At 31.1% G+C, this 12,465-nt stretch overlaps 1 protein-coding gene across 4 annotated transcripts in view; it reads right to left on the bottom strand.

Moving 5' to 3' along the window:
* The window catches only part of LOC148272413 (paired box protein Pax-6-like), a 99,741-nt gene that overhangs the window by 33,371 nt on the left and 53,905 nt on the right, over nt 1-12,465 (bottom strand). For 2 of the 4 annotated variants that reach the window (XM_088240072.1, XM_088240070.1), the window contains exon 3: nt 7,216-7,329. In XM_088240072.1, the coding sequence (XP_088096198.1) occupies nt 7,216-7,329 (114 nt within the window). Of the gene's footprint in view, nt 1-7,215; nt 7,357-12,465 lie in introns of all 4 variants that reach the window. The other 2 variants (XM_088240069.1, XM_088240071.1) reach the window with 1 other exon arrangement.

Below are 12,465 nucleotides of genomic sequence, written 5' to 3'. Positions count from 1 at the left end.
TCCAATGCAATGTTCTAATTGATCGTATTTTGGCTGCGTTCACTTTGTTTTCATCCTTCCTCTGTCAGTTCCATGTTTCACTTCGAAACATAAGTGTTGGGACTAAAACTCTGTTGTGCACTGCCAGTTTAGCTTGACATATTCTCAATAGAAATTACTCTGCTTAGTGCGCCGTTAATTTTGTTTCCCGCATTAACTCTCCCTTCAATATCTTTTTCTACTATTCCATCTCTTGAAAACATGCTTCCAAGATACGCAAATTATTCTACTTGTTCAAAACATTCCTTGTTTATATTTATTATGCATTTAGTAGTTACGGGACGTTAATTTTTTAATTTGTTCTATTTGTTTTAATTTTTAAATAAGCTCGTGTTGCCCCGATTTCCCCTAAGGTGTCTACTTTTAGCACGACTTATGATATGATATAAATATTATACGCGGTATCCGATGTTTGTACTTGCGTACATCTACGATCCCCCTTTGACAAATCGGCTATTAGTAATAAATTGCTTCACTTTAAAGGTGTATGGGGATAAACGTCGCGTCGCGTGAATAGGTACCTGTGACGTGCTATGAATTTGATTAAAAAATGATATCAGAAACATGCAAAACGTAAATCAGACATATGAAGGTTTTATAGGCAAACTTAGAAATATCCATTGAAGAAGTTGCTGAGATATTTGCGAAAACGTTAAAAAGAGAATTGTGAGATTTCAAATTATGCTTCACGAATTCAATGGAGAATGCTTAAAGTTTGCTGTGTCAAGTACAATTGAAATCTGTTTTTGCAAGATTTAAAGACGGTTTTGAATAACGCTTTTTTAAGGTGGGTAGGTTTTTATTTAAAGTTTATTTTGGCATCAATAACTAAGTTTACTTGTAATACCCTAGTATATATTATGAAAATGTAGTTCGTTGAAATATGTGTAACTAATTATTACAAGGTCTTTCGTTGTTATTGCACTTTTTAACTAGCTTCAGAGAGATTTTTTTCCATTAAAAAAGAAATATTCCTCAGAGTAATAATGCTCTAGAGAAGCCCTAAAGCTCTTTTATATGGAACAAAAGCTGTGCGGACTTATGACCTGTCATTGGCTGGTTTAGGATGCCATTTTACAAACTAAATAACTCCCTAGGGAGGAAACCCAGCCTGTTTGCCAACAAATTTAGATCTACAGTTATTTATTATTCAATATGTGACGTCCATCACTATAATACGCGACAGTGTCAAAATATTAACGTACCTGGATCACGCACGACAAGGTATGGTCTAAGGCGTCTAAGGCCTCTGCTGTACCTTCTTGTAATGAGTACAACAGGCTACCGGAGTCCTAATAGCGTCAAAAATGAATATATTTATTTAAAAAATTACTACTTGAGGAGGTACGTGGAAGGTGAAATTTAGTTTTAACTTCTTTTTCCTCGGATATTTCTTTTTTACTATATGTAAAGGTTTAATGTTAATTTTTATTTTCATTCGTTTTAATTTCTTTGTATAATGTACTTAACTCGCTATATTATTTCAGTTTTATGTACATACTCGTATTATTACCTGTTACTATATTAATACCATACCTTTAGGTTAATATTTTTTCTGTCCCAAAATGAGTTTGTTGTAACTCCTGGGAGTTCAAAAAAAAATGTATGATATAATAATAAAAAATATATAAAAAAAACAGCTACCTATTAATAAAGCAAGAAGGTATTTTCTAATACTTAAAGATCATCAGTAAAAAATAGGTAACTGATTTCCATTAGTTGGCTTCAGGTAAAAACATTGAAATTCAAGTCATAAATTCTTAAGTTCGCATTTTACAATCGTAATTAGTGAGCGTTGTTTCGAACACGCGGTTTCGCAAAACGCAAGCGCGCTACCTTTAGCCAACGAGGCCAAGCAATAATAATAATGATTAAAATCAGCCGATCTGACATACCATCCTACCAGTTACAAGTTGCAAGTGACTAAGAGTTACTCGCAGCTCGCAGCTCGCATGTATCACGCGTGATTACTGTTAGCTAATCACTATTCAGCTAACAGAGCCATGGCTTTCTTACCACATATCGCTTCATCTGGCCTAATCTCCCCGCGTATTCTAATTCCAATTCATATTAGATATTTTCTCTATCATTACCCTGGCGGCATTCCCCTCGCACGCTTGGAGCTGCATTTCTCTCTCCTTGTCCACCGTTCTCACTCCGATCACTGGCTTCACATGCACTTTGTGATAATTGCGAGCGCATTAACCGCACGCCATGTTGCGTCAAGATCCACTATAGTTTCAGAAAACGTTGAATATGACGGAAACCACACCTACTTGGTGTACATTTTTTTAAATTAGAATATTTTAAAAAACAGTTATGCCTGTAGACTCATAATTCGGAAAAGCACCTAAATTACATTGCTGTAGGTACCTAATAGACGTTTTGTTTGTAACTATTTTCATAAAATTCAAAATCTCACAATTCGGCGTATCATGATTGATAATGTTAGCTTTCTCTATGAAATTGTCAACAACTTAATTGATATTCCACAGATTGTTGGAAACATTTCATATCGAGTCTTTGTCCGTAAAACTCGCCATTTTGTAGGCTTATTCTGTCACAATTTTGTTTCGTGAGTTCGTTTGTTTCTTCATATATCCATCTCACTCTAACTCAATTAAAATTGTATTTCGCTCTCGTTCCCTCTCATTCGATACGAATGAATTTACGAAATGAATAAGTTTCAGAATAAGGCCACTGTACTAGTCAACATTCCGCGCTCACAGGCTAATTTTATGAAAAATAGCACCCTTCGAAGAATACAGACTACCTGTAATGACAGCTTTAGTGACATCGACATTTTACACTGTAAATACTGGAATTTTATAATGTCTGTTAAAGACATTTCAAATTTATCTTCTGCTTAACTTTTACATAAAATTGTACGTAATATTCGTACATCTTATGAATAGTGGTTGTGAAATTTTAGTAATGAATATAAATGTTCATGGAAACAGAGAGAGAGGAAAGGAGAGGAGAGTAGGGACGGAACTATACCATGGCTTTTTATTTCATTTTTAAATTTAAATATTTATTTTTGTCGCGTTTCCTTCTGTATTCATAATTGATAATTATTTTTTTAAAAAGAAATATTAGCGTTCATATAATTTACCCAAATATTTCAATTTTGGTGGCCATTTTCAACGAGTTGGAAATAACTCACTATTAGAAAGTAGAAACCAAGTTGGGGCAGAGTGAGGTTTGAACCTCGGGCCTCTGGCCCGTGAGTCCGCAACACTAGCCTCGGGATCACAACCCGATTCAATTGTAAATATTAATGTGAAATATGTTACTGGTTTGACGTCTTTAAATAGATTTCTTTCTTTTCTTGTGTTTATTAAAAAGAATGCATGATTTCCATAGTAAATAATAAAAAAAAACAAAAAAAAACGTTATACTTAAACTTAAAAGAAAATTATTTCAGGTTAATGGTAATAAACTGAAACTGGTTTGAGCCTTGTATTTACATGCTTACAGTTTAATTAAAAAAATGTTTGTAAAAATAAAAAAAATAATAACAGTGAGGTTTTGAGATAATAAAAGTTATATTAATAATAATGTTTTATTAACAAAAATTACAATTTCTTTATCTATACATTCAAACTTAGGTAATAGATTTCTCTGGATTATGTCTGATCTGCTTAACTAGGTACAACCTGTTTTAAAACAGACATTTTTATGCAAAAATAAACAATAACATGACTACCTACTTGTTAATTTATTATAAAGTTTTACAATAAATATACCATTTATTATTTTAGAATGTTTTTAGTAAGTTTTCCGATTTTTCTCTACCTAAATCCAGAAACCATTTAATTGCAAATTTATTTAATTAAATTCTAATCATGGTTTTGTAATGTTTGGGTAACATATTGAATATTTTGGGGCCCAGAAACCTGAAATTTCTTTGCCTGAATTCAGAGTTTGTGGTATACCCCATGACCCATACATTTGTTTGTCTTCTGGTAGTGTGGGAGTGTTCCTTTGGGATTTGGTAGAATAATTTGCTTTTACAAACATAATTTTTCTAGATATATATAATTGCCTTTTATCTAAATATATTGAATTCCTCGAACAACTTGACGCTGGGGTACCTAAAGGGCTTTTTAAAAATTATTTTAATAATCGATTTTTGAGCAGATTCGAGAGGTTTTAATATTGATTTATTAGTGCCTCCCCATTTTATTATGCCAGAAGTTATAATTGAGTTACATAAAATATAATAAAGTTGTTTGTGTGTAAATAGAAAAAAAAGATAGGTATTCTACTATTTCCGATATCATCACTATTCTTTTTTTTATTAGATAATTTTGAAATTTTACTTGGATTTATAGTATATTTCATCAATTTATAGCAATGTATGGTCATTGTTATGAATTTCATTTCTTCACGCGTAAAAACATCGTTTGTAATATTATACGAAAGAATTTTTATGGAAGTGTCCGCCCCATTTACATAAATACAACGCTTTATTTTTCAGGTAATTTCAGAAGTTTCAGGAATCGGATTAATTATTTCATACACAGCGCGTTTCTAATCTCCGTATTTCTTTACACGTGAAGGTGCTCAATGACCTACTTAACTTTTCCTAGTACTTATTTTCTAATGTTCATTGGACATTTTTTGGCTTTCACGGATCCAAAGCCGCCTTACGAAAACCATCAACTTCGGCATAAAGAGGATAATACTAATCAGTCTTCATACTCGTGGCTAAAGTTAATACTGGGGGGAAATACGTCAATAAATAGGAAACTGGAAGTATATGGAATTCGATCTTATTTTAAACATCTACCAACAAATTTCAGGTTTTATACCTTTGAAATACCGTTTTATACCTCCCCTGTTCGTAGCATTTATATACCGATGATTTGCAATTGTATATTCGTTTCGAACCCGTCGACATTTTTGAAACACATAAAGTAATGTCACTTGCACTCGAGCATATCTCTTTATGGACAAAAAAACATGGACTTCTCATAAATCCAACAAAAACCTAAATTGTACTTGTTGGTACAAAAAAAAGTATTCAAATTTGAATTTTTCCACACTTCCTCCATTAAAAAAAAATGATAAGAAAATTCCATTTATGACTTCAGTCAAAAACTTTGGTATAATCATTCATAAGAATTTAGGGTGGCATAATCCAGTTAACGTAGTTATTCGTAAACTTTAAAGCAGTTTGCACTCACTCAAAATATTTCAGAATTTCTTGCCAATTAATAATAAGCAAACCTTAGTCCAGAGCTTTATTCTTCCACTTCTTGAATTTGCGGATGTTTGTTATCCGGATGCTGACTCTGAATAACTTGATAAATTAAAATGATTGCAGAATGTTTGTATACGATATATATTTGATCTTTGCAAATTCGATTACATAACTGAATATCGCACGCAACTACACTGGTTCAGTATCAGACATAGAAAAAACATTCACATTCTATCACTTCTTTACAATATCTTAAATAATTAAACTTTGCCTGTTTATCTGAGAAAATTCTTTTAACCTCTTTCACAACACGGACTATCTCTTTGTTCTAGCGACGAGAAAACCCTTTTAACACCCTTTCATCGCTCTAATTTTCTTGCCTCCTCTTTCACAGTAGTAACTGCTCGATTGCGGAATAATCTACCTACTAATGTTAGAGACGCCTCTTTTTTATTTACATTTAAGTCAGGATTAAAATGTCACTATCTCAATATTAAAGTTGTTCCTTTATTTTTTTTCTCCTTCCTATCCCATCTCCTCTCTTCATAGTAAAGTGTTAATTTTTTAAATGTATTTTTGTCTTCTTAATGTTTGTTTTTAATTTTTGTCAAAAATTGTAAGATTCAATATGTCCATGTACTTGTAATTTTCTCAAACTGAACCGTTTGGGTAGGTAGGAAGAAATTGCTTAAAGAAAATATGCCCACCCATATATGTATATAAACTGTACATGTATATAAAGTGTCAAAATAAATAAATAAATAATAATTAATGTTTATGAAAGTTCGAAAGAAAAATGTGTAGTATTTGGAAGCGACTAAGGCAAGAGGCGGATAGATTGTGTGTAAGAAGACTGAAGTAGCGTAGAAGCCGATGAGTTCAAATCCTTTGTGGCGCGCCGTGTCGAGGCGATGAAAATGCTTTCAATTTTTCATATTCATTTTTAAAAAACAAAACTTACACAGAATCATTACGCCAGTTAAAATGCTTTTTGAATTCATTTGAGGAAGAGTAAAAGAAGCCTGTAAACTAAACATTCATGCTTAGTAAAAGTTTTTTAATAATATTATATTACGTGAAGAAAAATACAAGTATTTTATCAAATTACGCTATCATTATATTGCTTATTTATTTACAGTAGATTTATAGCCGATATTCCATTTTCTCATAGTTAGTTATCACAACTCGTCGGGAATTGTCACCAAAATTAAAATGTTTGAGTATATTATAAGAAACAATATTTTGAGTAAGTCCAAATGTTTGTAGACAGGCTAGATTCCCTCCCTGAGGAGTAATTTTGATGTTTATTTGTTGCTACAGAGAGGAAAAACTTTTTTAAGAAGGAAATATGGAAGTTTACTTATTTAAAGGCTGACTTTACAAAAGTCAACAGATGGAAGAGTTCAGAAAATGTGGATGTTTTAACATAAGCAGAATGGTGAATGTTATACAGTGTGTGTTGATACTGAAACCAGACAATGACAGGTCATAAGCCCTATAAATGCGTAGACTTAAATATTTCCTTCTCGAAAATGTTTCATATCTGTTGCAACAAATTTAGTTTATAAGAATGTTAATGTTTATTTATGAAAGAATTCCATTGAAAAATTACAAAAATAAAACGTTTGCCAAAAAAAAACTTAAGTTTATTTATATTTACAGCTCCAATAAATAATTTTCCCTTTAAAACCGTTTGTAATAAAAATATTTTTACTATTACAATTAACAAAAACTGAAATAATTATATTTTTCTACTGAAAAAAGGAAGTATTTGCGTTCGTATTAATTACGCAAATATTTGGATTTTTAAGGCCGTTTTCAACGAGTTGTAAATAACTCACTATTAGAAAACGGGAATCAAGTTGGGATAGAGTGGGGATCGAACCACAGACCTCTGATCCGTAAGTCCGCTAAACTAGCCACGGGACCACGACCTGAATGTTATGTATATAATGCACGCAAATTACCTTCTGAGATGAGCCTTTCTCTGATCTCCCACGCGAATATGGTCGGGTTCTCCCTCTTGTACTGCTCGATCTTGGATACCACGGCAGGGGTGGCTACCTTCGGTTTACTACCCCCTATGAGGCCGGGTGGACGAAGAGTTCCTGGAAAGTAGTACAAATTAATTCGTTTTATCATTGTTTCTTCAAGTGAAGTGATAGATATTCAATCAGATTTGTATATGCATTCAGCATTTAAAGATGTAAATATTGAAAATGGCAGAAAAATAAAACAAAGAACGATGTTCTTTACATACGTTATGGTTATTAAATGATTACAGACATAATAAAATAATTATTTCCTTAAATTAATATCTGTTTCACTATTTTCGTTTCTTTTTCATTATTTAGGCAGCCGATACAGGATAAAAAATTACACACTAACATATTGAGGTAAAGTATAAAGATAAGCTAGGCTCGCACCTGAAATTTTATTTTTTAATTGGGTTGAAGGTTACTAAGGTTACGATTACGAAGGTTTTAAGGATACTGCGCTTTCTATTAATTTATTTTCATTATTTTTATTGAAATCACTTAAGCTTTTTCTACAAATATTGGAATACGTCTTGCCTGCAGGTGCTCAAAGGCGGTTGAAATTCTAGTGTTTCGCTTATATTTGAAGTAAATTATACTTGTTTTGAACTGTTACAGATTTAAGTTCAATCCACTGCCTTAAAACACTGTTTACTGCCGTAGTTTGGAGTTACTTAGAATATAACTCAACAATATGGGCACCTTTTAACAACGTCCGTGGAATGAAGTAGGAAAAAGTTCAAAATAAATTTCTTGGATTCATCAACTAAAATTTAATTTTCCAGCTGAATAGATTAACTTTATTTTTATTAATTAATCGTTTAAACTTGTCATCCCTTCCTAAGCCAAGAATTCTTGATGATACTAGCAATTTTTGTAAAATGCTAATCGGCACACTAGACGTCCCTGATTTATCGAGACTGGTAAGTATCAAAGTACCAAATAGTGTACATGATTGCAGTCCACCTTTTGGTAGTCAGGTGTCAGAAGGAAACATTAGTAATTTAAAAAAATGTTTAGGTGAGCTGAAATACGAGTCGATTTCAAGACTTTGATATTCAAACTTAAGTTCTTTAGTGTTGCTTTTTAATAATAAATTGGCATTTTAAATGACGCTATTTTTTTTTTCTACGTGTATTTACTGAAATATTAATAAATATTATTTAAAACTAAAGAACAGAAAAAAATACAGATGGCCCCTTCAGCCATCTGACTACCGCTTTGCTGTGGCGCCTGCTAGATATTTCGCTAGTTTCGTAGTGCATTATCAAACGTAAAAATTCTTATGTCGATAAAATCAAAATAACTTATATTATTCGAATGCTGGAAAAATAACTTTGACTGTTTGTATTTTGCTTACCTACGCTTAAGTCATGTATTTCGACTATATATATAAAAAATAATTGAGAAAAAGGAGCTAAATTAACACTCGTCCTGCAGCTAAATTAGCATGTGCCGTTGGAATTTCAGCCCAAATTTAATGTTGAAATGGTCATAGGCAGTGAATTCAGTTCACAAATAAGAACTTATTACCATTTTTCCTGCATCTACAGAGCGTATGGAAAGAGGGCATTTTAGTTTTTTTTCCTTCATCATCATTATGTTATTGGGATAAATTTTACATTAAGATTACTTCTGTTCATCGACAACAATATATTTCTAAAAAACACGTTTATTTAATTAGTTAAAATTCGAAGCAATTATTCAACCACAAAAAACTTGATCGATATAAGTGTACTTATTTAATTGATATATTACGTGTTTGATTGAAAGTTCAAGAGAGAATGCCAATACTGAAAACGAGGAGATTAGTTAAATAAGGTTACGCAATAACGTGAATTTTTATAGATAGAAGGTTAAATTCAAGCCGATGAAGAGCTTATTGAAACAGTTTTACTAAACTTTTAATTGCATTACTGATTTAAGTAGCTTTGTTTACCATTCTCAATATTTGGCTCGAGAGGGTACTCGTATATTGTTAATATAAATAATTGGAAATGGTTTTATTGATTATGGAAAACATTGGGAAAAGAAAAATCATATAATTCATAGTACTGATGTCAAATAAAAACGAAATTTTTCACTGTTATTACATTTAATAAAGCTCATTTCTAATCCGATTGGAAATTTTAAATGCCTTAAATAGTCATAAATGCTTACTGAATACGGTGAAGTGTGTGAAATTAAATAAAATCCTATTCCCACAAGCGGACATTATATAATATTTTTTATCGAATTTAAATATCTAAATAGTTTACTTGTGAAAAAAGGCTATTAAAATCAACACGTTGAAAATAATTGAAAAGTTAAATACCAATGAAAAAAGATCTTGAGAAATTTGCTTATAATTTTGTTTCAAGTGAAATTATTTGTATAGTTTTCCTTATCAAATTTTTTCTTAAACAAAGTTTTCATGTTTTTATGATTAGATACGAATCAAATAATCATTTTTAAATATGAATTATCGAATGACTTTCAATACTTGCCGATATCAACAACATCCATAATGTAAGTTAAATGAAAAATATTACAAAGGAATATAACTTTTAAAATAGTATAAATATATTTTAATATTTCTCATCGCCTAAGAGAAAAAAACTACTGTTGTGTACCATAATGGGAAGTGACGTCTTACAATGATGTCACGTATGTAAATTAAATTAAAAATTCGCAGTGAAATTCTCACTCTGCTTTTGGGCGGAAAAAACGAGAATCAAATTAATATTTATTGATTATTTGCAGTGGTAATAACATGGTTGATTGTGGTAAAATAAATATGAATTAATTCAATTATAAATAACGCGCACCCGTTGTGAGGCGATACAAGAACAACAAAATAAATTTGCAGTCAACGCCCAAGAAAAACAACTTACCACTCTTACAACAACCAAAAACGAGTTTATGAGATTATGCATAGAACCCATAAACAACAAAAATGTAGGTTCTTACATTACGTGTGCATTTATTCACATATTATATGGCCTTTTAAGTTAAACGGGCTAACATGATAAATTTTGTGCACATTTAATTTAGTAATTCTGTCCACCCGATAATTAACTGTTTAGCACATTGTTTCAAAACATAATTATCCTTTTCCCCTTTTCGCACCCAGTAGTGCATAGAGCACTGCATTTTCAAAATATGCAGCGTATTTAGATAATTTGTTACAGTCAAGGAATTATGAAATATTGTAGATTAAAAAACCTTTAAAATCAATGTTTAGCGTCCATCCAGCCAGGAATCGAATGCAGAACTTCAAAAATAGTAGGGCAACACCTCAACTACTTAACAACGAACAGGACTTATCTCTAATCGATTATAAGAGCGGAAATCGAGTAGAAAACACTCGTCCAGGGTTCAGGTTCATCCGCCTTAAAAGAAAAATTCTTGGGAATATTTAAAGTAACTGAACACAGTTGTATTATTGAAATCATTTTCAAATAGTCTTATACCATTTTCAAATAGTCGTAACCAGCAAATTTAAATTTAAATTTTAATCTACGGGTCTCTGATTTGTGATTCCACAAGATCCGATTATAGTTTTAAAAAACAGAAAAAAAATAACCCCAATTTTTTTTTTAATATGGTAATTTTCTAAATCCAAAAACTTGCTAGATTTTATAAGCGTGTTGAAAAAACGACCAGCTTCAAATTAACCTTTCATTTTCGCTTGAGATAGTAATGTTATGAACTTTAAAGTTGACCAAAAAATATCAATTAGTGCCTTATCTACACTCGATGGTACATTGGTACTCGCGATCATTCTCAATGATGAATATGAATACAAGGTGATCAGTTTGTCGCTTCAGGCGTCAGTCCACGGACTATGCAGTTCTACGGAGAAAAATCTCATACTAAACAAAAATTTCACGTTTTCCTTAGCGGTAATCGAACCCAGGGCCTAGGAGTATACTAACATAACAAAAAAGGCAAAGACATCAAACAGTACTGCACGAGACGGACTTAAAATCTTTTTAAATAGATTTATTTTTTCAAGATTTATACCTGAGTTGCCTTTAAGTCAAAATACTCGTCAAAGATTCTGGTATAAAAAATAACACATCATTTTTCAAATTTAAAAACCAAATCTATATCTATTCAGAGACATAAATTTAAAATAAACATCTATTCAGTCTGAGGCGACATAACCCTACCTCCACCCTCTAATTAACAGTAATAATTCTTCGAAACACGGATCGTACCTCAACTTCAGCCTTCTGAATGAATGTAGTGGATTTCGCCTAAAGGCAAAAATTATAAGTTGCAAGGACTAAGGACTTACACACGCCAGGAGGAGCTTTATTACAATGAAGGATTTAGCGAATACTGTCGGTATAGTTAAAATAAAGGTTAAACAAGATCGTACAGTACGTTTATTTTATCTTTAAGCCTTCAATAATAATATGGCGCAATTTAACACATTATCTAGCAGGTTAAAATGTAGACGTTAATGATGTAAAAAAAAAAAATTGATATTATTAATATCGTTAGCGAAACTTTCAATGATTATAATTATAGGAGACAATTATTGAATTGATAAAATCTAATAGCTCCTTATGTTAATCATTCACTTTTTTTAAACAATAAAATTTGTGTAAGTATATTTTTATTTTATTTCATTTGTTATTTTACAATTTATTTCAAACTTTTTTTTACATTAAGGATAATGTTCTCTCACTAGGGTGTTCCGTGCCGAGGCCTAGGGGGACATTTTATATATTATAATTTTGAAACATCCCATCCCATCCATTTATTGTATAAGTAATTGTATATGCATATTATGTACATATATAAATATATTTGTGTGCCTGTATAAACTAATTAATTTCGATTTTTTTGTTTAACTTGTTATATTTTTAAATTTTTAATTGTTTATTTATTTATTATTTTTTATTTGTGACGCGTTTCTTTTATTATTTTTTTTTTAATTTTCTTTTTTATTTTATGCGTATATTATTTTTAACACTTGCCAATCATAAGCCTTACTTTCTTTTGGCAAGTTAAACCTGAAGTTTTCTATTTTTTTATTTGTGTATTGTTTTTATGCTAAATAAGGGTTGACAATATCTAAACTGAAAAAAATGTGATTAATATCCATTCCAAGCCTGAAGGTAAAAAAAAATCACGATTTATTTAAGGGGTACCAAGAATACCCCAACTAAAAGCTATGAATATGACTGA

Source organism: Micrasema longulum, unplaced genomic scaffold (genome assembly GCF_059751315.1).
Source record: "Micrasema longulum isolate JH-2025_06_02 unplaced genomic scaffold, ASM5975131v1 h1tg002338l, whole genome shotgun sequence".
Lineage (NCBI taxonomy): Eukaryota > Metazoa > Arthropoda > Insecta > Trichoptera > Brachycentridae > Micrasema > Micrasema longulum.
This window is presented reverse-complemented; position numbering and strand designations above follow the sequence as displayed.